The 17,277-nt window shown below is 35.7% G+C and overlaps 1 protein-coding gene across 1 annotated transcript in view; it reads right to left on the minus strand.

The window, feature by feature from the left end:
• Window positions 1-842: 842 nt before the first annotated feature.
• Window positions 843-17,277, minus strand: part of LOC113951036 (hornerin-like) — a 57,832-nt gene continuing 41,397 nt past the window's right edge. The window contains exons 39-62 of the mRNA XM_027651547.1: window positions 16,849-16,887; window positions 16,142-16,180; window positions 15,853-15,891; window positions 15,540-15,578; window positions 15,231-15,269; window positions 14,484-14,513; window positions 13,645-13,686; window positions 11,789-11,827; window positions 11,035-11,073; window positions 10,730-10,768; window positions 10,317-10,355; window positions 9,921-9,959; window positions 9,087-9,125; window positions 8,621-8,659; window positions 8,232-8,267; window positions 7,440-7,469; window positions 6,447-6,482; window positions 5,942-5,980; window positions 4,755-4,793; window positions 4,328-4,366; window positions 3,086-3,124; window positions 2,490-2,528; window positions 1,738-1,764; window positions 843-1,328 (exon numbers count right to left, since the gene is read on the minus strand). Of these exons, the coding sequence (XP_027507348.1) occupies window positions 1,230-1,328; window positions 1,738-1,764; window positions 2,490-2,528; window positions 3,086-3,124; window positions 4,328-4,366; window positions 4,755-4,793; window positions 5,942-5,980; window positions 6,447-6,482; window positions 7,440-7,469; window positions 8,232-8,267; window positions 8,621-8,659; window positions 9,087-9,125; window positions 9,921-9,959; window positions 10,317-10,355; window positions 10,730-10,768; window positions 11,035-11,073; window positions 11,789-11,827; window positions 13,645-13,686; window positions 14,484-14,513; window positions 15,231-15,269; window positions 15,540-15,578; window positions 15,853-15,891; window positions 16,142-16,180; window positions 16,849-16,887 (963 nt within the window). The 3' untranslated portion in view covers window positions 843-1,229. The remainder of the gene's footprint in view (window positions 1,329-1,737; window positions 1,765-2,489; window positions 2,529-3,085; window positions 3,125-4,327; window positions 4,367-4,754; window positions 4,794-5,941; window positions 5,981-6,446; window positions 6,483-7,439; window positions 7,470-8,231; window positions 8,268-8,620; window positions 8,660-9,086; window positions 9,126-9,920; window positions 9,960-10,316; window positions 10,356-10,729; window positions 10,769-11,034; window positions 11,074-11,788; window positions 11,828-13,644; window positions 13,687-14,483; window positions 14,514-15,230; window positions 15,270-15,539; window positions 15,579-15,852; window positions 15,892-16,141; window positions 16,181-16,848; window positions 16,888-17,277) is intronic.

Consider the following 17,277-nt stretch of genomic DNA (forward strand, 5'->3'; position numbering starts at 1 on the left):
CTTTATGCTTAAATTAGGAGTTGATTTCCCTATGGTTGGCAAAGGACAGTATAGCACATCAAAACTGGGTGAAATCCAGGCCCCGCAGAACTGGAACGGAAACCTGTCCCACCAATTACAATAGTAAACCATGGGAGACAAGCACACTACTAATAAAGGTAATTTTAATAGTAGATATGTGTTTTATAAGACATTCATTAGAAGTATGCTTTAGGAGAATGCACTTTGTTAACACCAAACAGAAGGCTCTGGCAGCTCCAAAAGAGTTTGCTTCGAAGTGTGGAACTGCTCCTGAGCTCAAAAATGGACCATGGTCTTTCAGTGACCACATTGACTGTACCTGCTTGCAGATGTCAGCATCATTCTTGAAATTAAACTGTCAGATACTTCAGGTATCACAGGTTAGACTAAATACTTGAAAAAAGGAGCCAAGATCTTGCCAGTTTTGTGAATTTAATTAATTTTCCATTCCTTCCCAAGGGAAAAGGCCTTGGTTTTCAGCAGCTTTAGGCTATGAGCCTAATCTGGGTTATGTTTGCCTCATATGCCTCTCTACAGAACTCTAGACATTTGCCATTGGTTTGAACAGAGTTCACCATTTCTTTGCTCTGAGCTGTTACGCTTTTTTAATGAATAAACTTTAGTTAACTCCCCAAAATTTCAGTCCCATGGAGTATTTTTTTTTGCTTTGCAGTTCTCCCTATTGAACTCACATCTGATTACAATCGACTAAAACCAATACTCTGATACTATTTTAGCATCTTTCGTTCTGTCCCACGGAGAACTGCTTATCAGATGTTTATGCTGGCCTTATTTTATGTGATGATAACCAGGCACAGTGCTCAGTTTGCATCTATAACAATTTATTTGACCTCGTCCACTTTGGTTAATAACCAAATACTTTCTAAGTGTTCATTTGTCACACCAATCATTTCAGGCAGGTGTTCATCGCATTCCCTATCAGAAATAAAAATAAATCATACAGGTAGGGTACAATATGCTCTCTTAAAATGATGCCTAAAACACTGACAAAACTAGTGATATCTACTAATGACTAAAACCAGAGGTAAACTAATGAGAGGCATGACATATCAGCTAGACATGCAACATAACAGCCAAGTAGCATCTGACAATTTGACTTAAGGGTATTTTTTTTCTTACATTAAGTAATTAATCTAATAATATGGAATATAATCCATGTTTAGGTTGTCAAACAGCTCTTCGGAGGTTCATATAGACCATTTTGATGTAGCAGCAGAGAGAGCAAAGGCACTCAAAACACTGAATAACATCAGGAGTTGGGGAGTGGAGTGTTTCCCAGCAGAGCTCTATAAAAAAAGAGAGAAATTTGATAAACCCATTTAAAAATAGTTCTATTTATCACTATTATAAAAGCATAGAAAGTTTCAGAGAAATCTTTTCCTATTGGCCCCTTCTATTATGTAGGCAGTTCTGATGTTAAAAAGATCACGTGTCACATCCATCGTGCCCGTAAATCAACACGTGTTCAGTTTTCAAGTGATAGGCAGGGACAAGCGTGGAAAACACGTCTGTGGTCACACTTCTCTTATTTTTTGTCGATACTATTCCCATTTATTATGTTGCACATGTTTTCTCAAATGGTTATTCAGATACAGGAAATTTGATAGATACCTCACAATATAAACAACAGTTTCAGTTTTCTGTGATAGGTATAGGAAGAAACCAGTAGAACCTACAAAGAAGAAAAGTGCTTACCACTTGACTGCCTCCAGAGGAAGGTGACTGTTGAAAACAAACAAACAAATAAATCTACAAGTGTTCCCACACAATGGTTTTGAAAACAGTTTTTGTCTGCAAAAGTTTTGAATACCTTAGCACACAGCATGGGTTTAATTTGTTCAAGAGGAAAATTGCTTTGCATTGATAAAGCAAATAGTTTTAGTTATGTACTATGTCTCATGGTACATCTGAAAATTTCAGCTAAAACTAAAGAAAAGACAAAAGTCTATTTTTCTCTCATTCCATTATCATATTTGATACAGAGTTTTCCATCTCTATAATTGAAAGAGGACGTTAAAAAACTGATGAATACTGAAAACAAAACAAAAAAAAAGAAGTGTGAAACCAGGTAACCTGCCAGCGAAAAACTCAAGAATCTAGCTTACTAAAAAAAAAAAAAAAGTGAAGGGTTAACTGAGCACAGCCTATAAAATCTACACAGAGAACAAGAATTTAAAAAACAGAGGACAGAAAAATGTAACAAGGTCCCTAACTGAAATCTGAAACAAGACAGATTTAGACTTAAAATATAACTGACACTGAAATTGCTTTCCCAGGCTGAGGCCATATTTTCCACAGTGGTTTCTTTAAATATGCTCTAATATAAATGGAACTAATACAGAATGTTCTCTTAAGACCAAATCATCCCAAAATTGCTCTACTACCACCCAGGTTTCTTTGTTTACTAAGAAAAGAAGATGAAAAAGCTGCAATGAAAGTATTCTTACCTGTTTTCCAGAATAAGTGCTTCCTGAGCCAGAGCCACCCTGTAAAATAATTATAAACCATTTAATTTTGTAGTATGAGACTCCAAGCGAACAGTGTCCAAAGAGCACACAGCAGTCTTGAAAATGCTCTGGATAGTATTAGATTTGATATTCACTTTGATTTTACCATTTTTGTTGCACTTTCCTCCCCTATTTTAATTGAATGGTCTCGAGTAAGCACAGCTATGTCCTCTTTATTCCACGAACAGTTTCAGAGGAATGTGTCAAAGCAATGTGCCATTGACTGAACTGCAGAGTTTGAAACTGAAACAGTTACCCTGATATTTAAATACATCATTCTTATCAGAACGATCCAAACATACTCCTATGAATAAGTGACAGAGTATATGAAAACTTTGCTATGGGAGGAATAAATGCTGCCTCATCCTAAGGTTCAAGTTTGAACAAAATATTCCAGGTTTTTTTCTAATTTTTTTTCAGACATTTACCATTGTAACATAATTTTAAATTTCACCCTCATTACTGTTATCTATTTTAAAAACAAATATCCACATTTCTAACTTGGTTGCATAATACTGAAAGAAGAATATCCTTACTGGCTTTCCTTGATGACTGCTTCCTGAGGAAGATGAACCCTGAAAAAAAGATACCTGTTTTTGACTCTAAGTCTATTTGCACTTATATGTTCTCACTGTCTGGAATAAAGAACCACAGGAGAATGAACACTGTCTTGTGTCCAGTCCTCTAAAAATCCCAGGGAAAACCTTATCTGAAATACAAATATTTAACATCTTTTTGTTACAAGTATTCTTTCAAATGATGTATTGGAAATTTTGATACAACGTTCTCAAGAAGAAAGAACTGTTTTGTAGTTGTGATGTGTTTAATATATGGAATGGAAAAAATAATAAGGTCTAATGAAACATTAATTCACCTGGTATCAATATGTTTACATTTGGGGGAAAAAAGGACAGCACCACCACCAAAAAATGCAAATGTTAAGAGTCCTTCACTCTACAGCTGCTATTTGAAGAAAGCTCTAATAAGAAAGGTAATTAAAAAAAATGGATATAGAAAAATAAAACATCCAGCTTTCTGGGAAAGTGGCTCTGCTCATTTGAATTCCATTGCCAATAGCAAATGTTACAAGCAGTGACTCCTTAATGGACATCAAATACAGGACACAAAGTGTCTCACCTTTATGATTAATGTATTAGAAAAGGCAACATTTATGCCCACTTTTTAATAACAGGTACACCTTCTTTTCTATACGAGATAAGCTAAAACATTGTGTGTGCTTATTGGTATCTCCTGCCATTGAAGGACAAGAGCAAGGTCCAAATTACATAGTAAAAATAGTAGTCTGAAATGGGAGAAGTTGAAAATATGCACAGTTAAATGGCAACTATTACGTCCTTCAAAAAGAAAAAGTATTTTCTTCAAAGCAAACCAGAAATACTTAAGACAAATGCATTTAAAATCGATGAAAAACTGAGCCCTGAGGACAAAGCATATGATTATTATGAATTTAAACAGAAATAACTATTCAGAAGTTCGTTAAACAAACAAAGAAATTAAAAATAAAATCCTCTGATCTCATTCTGTGATTATCAGAAGTTCAGTCACATAGTAAAGTGCTGTCTCTAAACAATGGAACTGTGTGAAAATAAATATTGTGTTTGCATTTGTTGAGATTATTCCAGATGACTAAATCATGTGAAACTCTTTGCATATTGAAGTAATTCTCAGAAAGTTGTCTGGTTCATAACTAACTAGATACAGTTTTTTTAACACGTATATAAGAAAAAAGGAAGGTAAATTTGAATGTTTTGACTTACTGGTTTACCATGTGGTCTGCCTCCAGAAGAATATGAGCCCTGTAAGAAGTCAATGCAACATCTATTAATTGAAGGAAAAATCTTCTGTCACTGTCTTGAGACAATTTGTGCAGTACTTATAACAAACTTATGTGGATGTTGTTTGAACAAAAACAGTAAATGGGGTACCTAAAACTTCGTCTCCTTACTGCACACCAAACCAGTGGCAATTTGAACCAAGAGAGCAGTGTTATGAAATACAGTTTGGTGGTTATAGTACATTCAAAGGAATGTTTTACACAGAGCAGTAATTCATTGGAACCAAATCTTTTATTCACCTTGCTGAAATGACCAATTGGTATTACCTCAACTATTTAGGCTTTATAAAATGGCCAAATTAATGTATCTTTCAGCATCAAGATAATCAAGTAATCAAGATAACACTCACCGGCCCACCATACTGGCTGCTTCCTGAGGGATAAGATCCCTATTAAAAAGAATATGAGAATTTAACAGCAGTTACTTTTTTTTTTCTATGCACAATGAAACGTCACAGAATGACTTTTAACAGGAGATCTCTGTAACAATCTGGAAAGTATATTAATCTAAAAAGATGCAGTGAAAGACTTTGACTTAATGCCTCTAAGTTCCTTAACAGCTGAAAGTACTAAATTGGGCAAACAGTCACAAACCACCTGCTAAGACTGTTCTGTTACATAAATAAATGGATCTAAAGTGTCTTACATATGGCTTTCAAGAGAAAAAAAAAATCTACTTTATGTGTGATTTTCTGCTACATCAGATGTGTTCAGAGAGCATCATGTGTATTATTGTAAAAATATACTTATGATTCCAAATAGGTAATTTGGGAACAAGATTGATTTGCAGCTGTTAAAAATCCTCTCCATGCTACAAGAGACTATCTTCTTTGTAGAGTGATACTGAACTCAACTGCTTGGCAATGGAGTGAAAAGAAATTATTTTTTTAAGTGTAGCAGAGTGAAACATTGCAAACACAATAATACTAATGAAAAATATGCTCCATCTTATTAGACAGCCACCCATTACATCTGTCAACTACTTGCAGTATTAGGATTTCAGAGTCAGTTACAAACTACTAAGTTTAGAGAAGGTACTCATGGAACTGATTACAGTAAGAGACTTGAACTGCAGCTGAAGATGAGGAAAGTAGTATTATTGGGTGCAACACACCAGAATTTATATTTTCAAAGCAATATCTATTGGTATATTTTGTGCCAAATTTTTTTCAAATATTCAATCTAAACAAGTTTAAAAAATAGATACCTTCAATATAACTGAAAAATAACATAGAAAATATATTTTGAACCGGCATCATAGCAATGTGAAACTGAAACATAAAAATGGTTAATTAAAATTATCACTTGAGATAAGAGGCATTTTGAGGTAAAACAACTAGAATTATGATCTGTGGAATTTCTTTAAACTGAAGTTTGTTCATGCTACTCCATTTCAGTTACTGAGAGATGGTCCCTGTTTTCAAATATTTATTAAGAGTGTCTCTGAAAAACCAACAGTATATGCACTGCATCATATTTTTCTTTTAATAAGTAGCAAGTAGAAAGAAGATCTTGAAAACAAAGAAAAAGTGCTTGCCTGTCCACCATACTGATTGCTTCCAGAATATGATGAACCCTGTAAAAAGAACGGGAAATTTTCATAAATAGTTTTCTAAATAGAATGTGTCATAAAAAAGTCCTGGACCTAATATAAACAATACTCCTGACATTGATTAACTTGAAGAACTTTACACAGTTATTAATGCAGTGGCAAATGACTAGTTATCCACACATCATGTTAGTGGTTTAGGCAGTGAGATGAACCCTGTGAATGATTCTTCAGTAATTTTTCGATGTAAGAAAGCTCCTATAACTACAAAGTAAGATCTTGGCTCTAGTTCATAGAAGATATAACTGAAATGTCACGAGTGACTTAATAAGAGCCCCATACACTCTCTGGAATTATTGTCCTTATCTCTGTGACTAAACTGAACTCAATATTTGATGGGTTCTGGGCAAATATGGCAACTGAGCCATGTTTATTCCTGAGGAATAGTTCCTGAGGAACTAATCTGTGTAAATGCTAAAGAGAAACTGCCTACCTGTCCACCAGCATAGTTGGCTCCTCCGAAAGAGCCCTGTGTTCAACAGAAATAGAAGTGTTTACTCTGTATTAAATTCAATGTCACATAGAGGAGAAACAAGACAATGTATTGACCAATTGCAATGATCAAGTCATTTACACTGATTACTACTATTCTTTTGATTAAACAAGTAAAGGATTTAGTTTTGATTCATTGTGATTTATATGTCAAATAATTTATGTTTATATAATATATATAAGTGATAATATATTATAAAATAATATAATTTCTATTTATATAAATTCTAATTTTTAGGTTATTTTTGACACTTTTGATTCCCAGAATTTGCATGGGTGTCATGAGTTGTATACTTGGGCATGTGGTTTTGCTTGATTATGTAATCAGGGAAACAGAAGTAGTCATCTAAGCAATTTTGGCTATACTGAGCAAACAGGTCACTGAACCATCGCTTGGAAGTAAATTAGCTTGATCTCAGCAAACCAGTGGAGTGGGGTTTCTCAGATGTTGGGGGGGGGCATTTGTTTGTTTCTTTTTAAAGTATTTACAAAAGTATAAGGAATATACTAATTAGACAGAAAAAATGGAAATATATAACTTTTTAAATGTGTTGCTCTGCTCCAATCTGAGGACATGATTTTAGATCTAAGTTTCACTAGTTGAATCATACTGTTAATAACCATCATAAGAGCAGCACTATTACACACACATGTCCAAAACCCAATGAAATATTTGGGAAAAAGATTCTTAGAAAAGTCCCAGACCTCTCTCACGAACTGAGTAGCTAGTTTTGAATACACTACTGCAGTTGCAAGTCACTTAATATTTTTTTCTTTAGCAGGTTCAAAATTGTTCATTTTAGCATAATGTGAAGAAAACTTCCATCATACATAGAATTTCACAGACAGAATTATTTCAAGAAATGTAGTTCCTTGGGAATTTTCCAGTATGTGTACATACTATGCAAAATATATAAAGACAAAGAATACTTACTGGACCTCCACCGGGGCACACACACCCACCCTGTACAAAACACAACCAAACTTACTTTCCTGGGTCTATGTTTGGAATAGGACTCTGAATTCGTAAATCAAACTCACATTCTGCTAACTGTAAGCAAATGGACTATAAAATCCTGCTCATAGACTCCCCAAGCTCCATCTAAAAAGTAGTTTCTTTCTGCCTCCACTGCCCTTTTCAGGCTAGCTGTGCACTTACTCATCAATTTTTTAAATAGAATTTTCTAATTTCTCATTTAAAATTTACACTAAAAACTCTCTAAAATGATGAGTAGCAAATTCTGAATAGTAATACAGACTTTATTTTTTTTCCCCTGAGGAGACCAGAGCACCTAGAATTTTCCCAGGGAAGTGGTCACAGCATGAAGCCTGCCAGAGTTCAAGAAGTGTTTGGACAATGCCCTCAGGCACATGATGTGACTCTTGGGGTGTCCAGTGGAGGGCCAGGAGTTGGACTCAGTGGTCCTGATGGGTCCTTTCCAACTCAGCATATCCTATGATTCTGTGAATACATACAGTACTCTTTCATGCTACAGATGTTACAGGAAACTCTAAAGATGACTTCCAGTTGAGGCTTATTAGGTAATTTCTACTCTGATAAAACTAAGAGGTGGTTAGGGGTTTACTATTCAGTGTTTCACTTTCCACATTCAATCTGGATGAAATGTGTAAAGGGAAGCAGTTCTCATGAAGGAAAGCTACACAAAGCAGTTTGTGAGTGCCTGACACTGGCAGAACCGAACAGTGTTGAGAAAGAAGGACATACCTGTCCACCAGACTGTCTGACTCCTGAAGAAAAGCCCTGGAAAAAATGAGTAACTAATTATTTCTGTGTTACTGAGTAACATTCTCACTTGTTCTCTGTGGTCCTCAGTCTTTCAAATTGCTTCTGTTTAAACGTAACAACAAAAAATAGACTTCTCGAACCATGATCTGTTAAAGAAGCATTTCCATGCAGTCACACAGGCCCCTGTATCATTTTCTCATACCGTGATCTGACATACTGGTCACACCTATACTTAGTAATTCTCACTCAGCCTGGCTTAAAGCCATTCTTTCTTAGAATGTTCCTTTTTTGCAAAAAATACAGGTCCATTTTCCTAATGTTTTTCTGTGTACCCAAACTGCAGGTACCATGACAGTTAGAAGTTTTACCTGTCCACTGTACTGGCTGCTTCCTGAAGAAGCCACACCCTAAAGAAATGAGAAAGCATTTATATATGTTGCACATTATTTAACTTAAGACCTGTCACAGAAAAACATATTTTTATTTGTTTTCTATGAACTTAAGTGTCATAGGAATGCAAACACTTATTTATGGCCATACTAAAAACCACTGGCCTTTACAGTAGCTGCTATTTAGACAGAACAATGAAGTTTGAATCAGTCGGCTTTAGGCAGGTGAGGGTACTGCTGCTGCCCTGGATTGTGTGCTCACAGCAGCCTCCTATGTTTTACTTATGAGAGTTGGCTGACACAACAGAAAGTCATATATTCATCTGTTCTGCCTAAACACTGTTTTGCTGTAAGATACTCCTTTACAAAGTATTCAATTTTTCACAAAAAAATGGAAAGATGAACAATGGAAAAAACAATCCATAAATAGAAAAACAATTCTCACCTGTCCTCCATAATGGCTGCCACCTGGGAAATATGGACCCTGAAGCAAAGGTGCCAATTATTTCTCAAATCAAAAAGCTTCTTTAAGAGCTTTTTTTAAGAAAGACTGTTTCCTTTCTCTGTTGCACAATGAAAAATTACAGGAAGACAGACATTCAACCTATTGCTTTAAGTGTTCTGTGCAAATTAGGGAGTGTCCTTAACATATGAATCTTCCATAATATTGATCATGAGCTGTTACAATACATGTGTAGCTTTTTGAGACTATACTTGGACTGAAAAATCTCTTTCTCCTCTAATCCCCCATCCAATAAATCCGACAGTCAATGTTTTCTGAGTCCAAGGATGAGTTTGTTGGGGATGTCACTCCATATTAGAGGCTATAACTCTAGGCATCACTAGGAACCCTATCCATCATCTTTCATTTCACAAGGGCATGGAACACCTCTCTTAGCAACTCCTGATCTTCTGCCCTGTTCCTCTTCTGAGACATTCTGTTTCTCTGACATCATCTTTGATATTGCATTTTGCCAAATGAAGTGAGGTAGAAGAGGAATGAAATCTCCCCTCAGCCACTCCTTACTGTTAGAGCTAAGAAACCTTGACAGTAGCAGGGCAGGCTGGAGAGTAGAACAAGGCCAGAACTGCATTAACTGTGATACAACAGAAGCACCAGATCTACATAGGTTTTGTGCTGTTTCAGATAGATACCTGATCATAAACTATCAGATCAACAGAGTTGACTCAAAAAGTTTTTTCAGTTAGTATAGAAGTATCAAGTTTTGATGTGGGAACTGTGTGTTAGAATAAGAACTACATAGGAGGAGATTCTCACCTGTCCTCCATACTGGCTGCCTCCTGAAGAAGGTGAACCCTGAACAAAAAAGAATTTAATGATCTCTGTCTGTCATTTTAGCCCTTTGAACCATGTTCCACATGAGGGAGAAGTATCCAGTTTCTTTCACTGCAGAACTATGAGTGGATTGAACCACAAATGGGTAAGAATCATCTGCTTTTACCATGATGCATCAGAAATTCCATCTTAAAAACTCTTTTATGGCTTTGTATCACATGTATTTATAACTACTATATACTTAGCAACAAATTAGATAAAACATGGGGGGAAAATCACCAAAATAAAACAAAATCTCCTTAAAATGTTCTTTTACACAGAGACGTTTATCGAATGTCTCTGATGAAGTAGTAAACAACACAAGGGAAGAATTCTCACCTGTCCACCATATTGGCTGCCTCCTGAGGAAGGCGAACCCTGAAAATAAAAAAGGAAACTGAAACTTTTTAACATCTATTTCATAGACTCATAGAATCATTTCATGAGGCTTTAAAAAATTTTGGTTAATTTCATGAAGTACTTATTTCAGAAATACATGACCTTTTGTCCTGGAAATTTCAGGAGTTGAGTCAACCATGTATTTCACATTCTATTTTTTCTTAGTCTTAAATAATGATCTTCATCTGAACTTGTTTTGTTTAATCACAGTGGCACCAGAGCATTATGGAGAAAGATTTACTGAGAAGATTTTAGACTAAATTAAAGCTAAAATAGACAGCTAGGTAGACAATGAATAAACTGCAGCTTTGCATAGGTCAAAACTACAAGAGCAGGGACTACTGAATGCTTACTTGTCCACCATATTGGCTGCCTCCATAAGAAGATGGCCCCTAGAAAAATATTGAAAATTAGTTATTTCTGAATACCTAATTCATGGAGATGAGCAACAAATAAATCTATATTTTGTTATTTGACTGTTTGTGTGCAATTATCCCAGAATAAACTGCATTTTTGTCTTCCTAGAATTCACATTATTATGACAGAATACAGACCACTGTCAATTTTCTTGAAATAATAAATTGAGATCTTCTATTAATATGAGTCAAATACTTATAAAACAAATATATAATATAAAATATTAAAAGTAAGAGCTTACATGTCCTCCATACTGGCTAGCTCCTGAGGAATATGAATCCTGTAAAGAATACCAAATGAGTGAATTACCTGCAGTAGGATTTCCTTAAATCAAAACATGACTCTCCCAGGACAACAGGAGCAAGAGAGCAGAGTAAGAGTGAAGACAGGTGAGCAGGCCTTTCATTATGCTTTAATGTTCAAGCCGTACAAGGTAAGTTGGAGAAATACCTGAGCTCCTAAGCAAGGGTGGAAGGCAAAGATGTACTGCTTTGTTTGTGTGACTTGTTGGGAAGGTTAAAGTGGCCTTGTTTCCAGTTCTTTCTCTGCTCATTTCTAGAGAATGGAATTTCTTTATTTGGAAAGCTGAGTCCTGGGTCAAACCTAGCAGTAAAATATTGGCTACCCAACAGGCGTTTGAAAACCAAACTTAGCAAATTTACTGAAACCTCATACAACAAGAGGTTTCTTTAAAGAGAGGAAATTGGATTTGCTTTTCTTCATAATGGGATTAGGTCCATTAGTAATAAAAAATGCTACATTTTGATTAATTTTTTCTCCACACTTTTGGTTTTTTTTGTGAGCTTCATTATGCAAATTTCACGAAAACAAGGGCACTATTTGCTAAAAAACTCCTTGTGTATAATTTTTAGGACATATCAATTTACTGAGCTTTTGCCCTTTATACACAGTTCCCATATAGAAACTGAATTTAATTGAGTGAATGAATAACCATCATTTGAAAAATTGGCTCTCCTTTTGGAATGAGTGCTTACTTGGCTGCTGTACTGGCTGCCTCCAGAAGAAGATGAATCCTGGGGAAAAAAAAAGAACAAAGCAATCAGTTGTTTTTCTCTAAAAGAACTATTTCAAAACAAAACTTCTTGAAGAATAGAAGTATATAAATTTATATTTTAAACCTTTTTCTTGAGTTTAAAGCCCATTCAAAATGTAAAATCTAGCCCTCCCTACTCTGTTAATATGTCTAAAATTTAGTGTGTAATTGTATACCAGAATAGCTGCCTCCAGAGCCCTTTCAGAAAGGAAATACTGGTTATTTCACTTCAAAGGATATGAATGAAGGATGGGCAGCTTGTTTGTTTCAGTTTAAAATCACTATACTGAAGAACTACATCCTTACAAAAAGTTTTAATATTAATTCTTCTAGAGTACTACAGACCTTTAGAGTACTCTGAGATTCCACAAGATCTGCTAAGCTCATAAGCTGTTTTGTGTTTAGCGCATAATGTGAAATATGTATCAGAAATGTGTCCTTCATAATGAATCTTAACTGTGTAAAATGACTTTTCAATTGCCCTGTAAAGAAGATATTAAAGATGATGGTCTGAGGTAAACTGCAACATGTACTTGGGGGAGAACTAAGACCTACACTCAGTATGCAAAAGCTGCTCTCCCGTGCTGAGGTACTGGGTGTATCTATGCATTAAAGTACAGATCCGGAGTGTCCCTTTGAAACAGAAGTCCTGATAGTTCCCACTCACTGTAGTTTGTTTTTCATGAGGTGGTCTCAGAGTGAATTAACTGGATGCCATTCAGATTAAACTAAATTTTAAAATGCTCTCTAGGGGTACACTTAATGCATTCAAGTAGTAAATGGACTTCTGGCCCGTGGGACCAGAGCAGAGCAGACCATTCCTGAAATGTATGCAGTATGGCCATCAGTTCATCAACACTGTTGCAGTTTGCAGCGCTCGTTGATGCAGACACTCCACTATGTTCCCTCCTTTATATACAATCCTCAGTTCCAAACTGCTGTCCAAAGACAGCCAAGTCAGTAAAAAAACCAAAAAGAATCAGTCCCAATTGGAAGTTTCAAAGGAAACAAATACAGTAACAAAACAACAGTAATATGAAGGATGTAGAATACAGGTAGTTAAGAATATTTTCCTGAGTGTACATACATACACTTTCCTCCTTCCTACAAGGGAGAACAAGACCAGTCCTATTTATCATGTAATATTAATTTTTGTATGGTACATTTCTGTAGCAGTGTCCAAGCCAGCTTTGTATCAGTCAGCAGTCTGGTACAATGTGGTACAAAGCCACAGAGTTCTGTGCTAGATGCAAAAAGACCCAAATGTTTTTCTTCCCTTTGGTGCAGCACATACAGAGCTCCCATGACATACATTATGACTTTCCAACACACAGTGAACAGAACAGGAGTGCTGTCAACAGATCTCTCCTGCAAAAATGTTCTTATCCCTATGAGAGGGCAAGCAACATTAGATGACTGATCTATGAATACTAACCTTTTTTCACAGTAAATGATCTACAAGGAATATAATCATGTAAATCCATATCCTTGGGATATTTTTACAGAATTTCAAAGGAGCCAATGGAACAGACTCCTGAAGTAAATATTTATACTGTTATGTACCTGCATTTTTGACAAACATTTTTCATTGGAAGACTTCTCTTTACATGAAAACTATTTCAAATGGAAAGTGAAGCTGAATGTTGCATGAATGTCCTGTGTGTATTTTTGATTGAAACTAAGGTATGTTATTTTCACAAATGTATGACTTCTATTAGGCACTGACTCTTTTAACCTCTCCAGCCAAAGGAGACAAAGCAAACAGGGCACACTTAAAAGCTGAAGAAGATTGCTTACATTTGCAGAGGCATCACTTCTGACTAAGGTAGGGGATCCACCCTGTAAGGGGAAAAAAAAAAAAAAGAAAAGAAAAATTAGCCTTTGTCTTTGATCATAAACTGGAAATGAAACAAAACCTTAAAATGCCTGTTCTACATCATTTCAAAGGAAAAAATCACAGTCTGAAATTAATTGCACTTACATCTCACTTCGATTTATCAATTTACCAAGATAACAAACAGTCTTTTTTTGGCCTGGAAGACCATAAATCAAAAAATACCATATTGTATCTATCTATCATATTGTTTACCCTGGAGAAAAGCAGGGTCAGGGGGACCTTATTGCTCTCTACAACTACCTGAAAGGAGGTTATAGTGAGGTGGAGGGTTGTGCCTTCTTTGGAGTAACAAGCAATAGAACAAGAGGAAATGGCCTCAAGTTGGTCTAGGGGAGGTTTAGATTGGATATTAGGAAACAAATTCTTCACTGAAAGGATTATATACAGGCTGCTCAGGGAAGGGGTTGAGTCACCACACCTGGATATATTTAAAATATGCGTACATGTGGCACTTAGGGACGTGGTTTAGTGGTGGCCTTGGCAGTACTGAGTTAATGGTTGGACTCGAGGCATTTTCCAACCTAAATGATTTGATGATTCCATAATGCTGAATTCTTCATCTTGGCATAATGAGAAATAACCCCTACCATATCCAAAACATCTAAGTCATCAAAGGAACAATGAATATAAAATTAAGAGTACATTCAAGTAAGTAAGTTAAAAATAAATAGGATCACAGATAATTTTCCAGTTAAATAGTTTAGTAAAAGAAAATGTATAGTGAAAATGTAGCACTTACAGAACTTCCCCCAGAACAATCACATGCACCCTGTAAAGAATACAGAAAGTATTTAAGATATCAAGAGCACAGGACTGAAATGGATTCCAGATACAACTCAAATTACTTCTACTATCCCAGGCGTGCAAACCATAAAGATACATTCTTAACTGCCCGACTTCTAGAAATGAATTTATTTCATCCTATGCAACTATTTCTGCACTTACTGCTCTGATGGAGCAACAAAATGCTAATTTTGTTATCTTCAAATTTTCTTATATACAGTCTTTACCTTAAAAATCTTATTCACCAGAAGGAAGAATAAAAAATTCCAAGTAGTACTACAGAAAGCAATTTTTTTTCCTGGAGAGTCCAGAGGACCTGGAGTACATGCAGTACTATGTCCTGTTACAGGTGATACAGAAAACAGGTGATTTCTACTGTGATAAAACTAACTGAGAGGTGGCCAGGAGTTCACCATTCACTATCTCACTTTCTACATTCAATCTGCATGAGATGTGTAAGAAGAAAAATGTTTAGCACCAAAGCAGGTACAGAAGCTCAGATACAACTGTCATCCAGTTACTACTGGCTACTCTGGCTTGCAGATTGTCCAAATGACATGGCAAAAGAAAATGTGTTGCTGAGGCTTTGGGCAAAAAGAACAGTGGTGAAGGAAAACAGTTCTGGTGAAGGAAAGATATTAAAAGATAATTGTGAGTGCCTGACACTAACAAAACTGAAGACTGTGGAGCAAGAAAATCATACCTGTCCACCAGGCTGGCTGCCTCCTGAAGAAGATGAACCCTGTAAATGTTATATTCTCATTTAAAATTTTTTCTTTAAATGTGGACATGTGCGTTTGATTACGATGTATTGTCTTTTACTCTTTTGACTACATTTGAAAAGATCTATCTGATTAAGAACCAAATTTTATCTATGGAAAAATTAATGAGGATAAAATAAACCACACAGTAGTCTGGAAAGCTAGGTATTACCAATCTGGCAATACTTTCTGGAAATATGCACACTGGGGGGGAAAAAACCTCACAACAACAACAATGAAAAATTTCCCACCTGCCCACCATACTGGCTGCTTCCAGATGACGATGAGTCCTGAAAAAAAATTAAAATTGCTTACTTTTTGTTTTAAAAATACAAATTAAGACTAAATATTTATTACTTTATTTTTTCCTGATGTTAGAACATCAGTTAAGGCAGGAATTGTATTTTGACCACTCTGCTTACCCTTGGACTTTTACACAGAGTTATATAATGAAGAACAAATCAATCTTGTTCACAGATAAAAAATTGCTGTAATACAATATGAGGCCTCAAACTTTTGTATAATAGATACTTCAGGATAAAAATACAAAGATTTAGTATTTACCTGTCCACTTGAGTAGCCACCACCTTGAGAAGATGATCCCTATAAAAAGCAGATGCAATTTATTTTTGTTTAAAATGGCTTCTGGAAAACAAGATTGATGTTGAAGGCACACAATTATTAATTTTTTTTCCAAACAGCTTGCCATTTGATTTCACAAGACATGATGCCAGATGTCATGGGAAATTCTAGAAAATGAATGGCTTAGTACACTTTACTCATTTGGATAATTTTTAAATAGTAGAGCCATTTTGGAAGGGAACTGCATATAATGAATAAAATAGATGCTTACATGTCCACCTGACTGGCTGCCTCCTGGGGAATAAAAATCCTGGAAAAATGTATTGAAATTACATGAAAAAACCAAAAACCAAAACCTGGAAAGATCAGGGTGGAAGCTAAACATTCCTTGCTTCTCCACCTTCCTTAATTTTCTCTTGTTCAAGATCAAAAATTAAAATTTGTCTTTCTGTATGAAACAGTACATGCCCCTTTATGACTATTGATAATTCCTTGAAGATATTTTTTGGGATACAACAAAGAATTATTATATCTCCAACAAAATAATTGCTCAGTCTGTGTTACTTAATCCTCATTAGAATAAATACATTGGGTGCCATGTAAAAATGGCAGAAAAATGGAAGGCCTCACATAGCACAACAAAGCAAAGGGTTGCACTTGAAATAAATGTTGCAAAAATCATGGTATTGAAACCCTTTGCAGTCAAGCAGTGATTTAAAAAGCACAGGAACAGGAACAAGTAAATTGTGGTATCACATTTGTGATGTGAGTTTGATATTTAAGAGCACATCTCAGCATTGGTTGGGATTCCTAGCAGTACTTCGACTCTTTAGCCATATCCTCATTCCCTCTGTGCTTGAGGGCTTTCTATCCCACACTGGAAGCTGCCACACCAGTTTCCACACAGGATTTAGGTGTCTGGCAGTTGCCAAGCCCTGGGGCAGACACCCTGGCAATACACAAGGAAGGAGTGCTTACCCGTTCACTCTGGCGGCTACCAGATGGTGAGGAGGAATCCTAAAAAACATTAGAATTGAATTATTGCAATGGCAAATATTACTAATTTTTTCTGAGCAAGGGTGGAAGGCAAAGAAAAATACTGTTTGTTGGGAAGGTTAAAGATGTAGGCTGTAGGATAAGTTCTTTCTTTGCTCATTTCTGGTGAATGGCATTTCTTATTTTGAAAGGTGAATTCTGACATAGTGATATAAAGGAATGAGATCACATCTCAATCTATTTTATTTCCTCCAGAATGTTACAGAGCAAAGCATCAGCTGTCTTGGTCCTTGTAGGACCTCAGTGGTACACACCAATGTTTTTATACCTTACTTTCTTTCAGAGGGCTTTTCGGGCCCTCTGTAGTATCATATTTTAGCTTTCTTGAATATCTGTAAGAAGATTTTGGTA

Source organism: Corapipo altera, unplaced genomic scaffold, assembly GCF_003945725.1.
Source record: "Corapipo altera isolate COAL_440 unplaced genomic scaffold, ASM394572v1 57, whole genome shotgun sequence".
Classification (NCBI taxonomy): Eukaryota; Metazoa; Chordata; class Aves; order Passeriformes; family Pipridae; genus Corapipo; species Corapipo altera.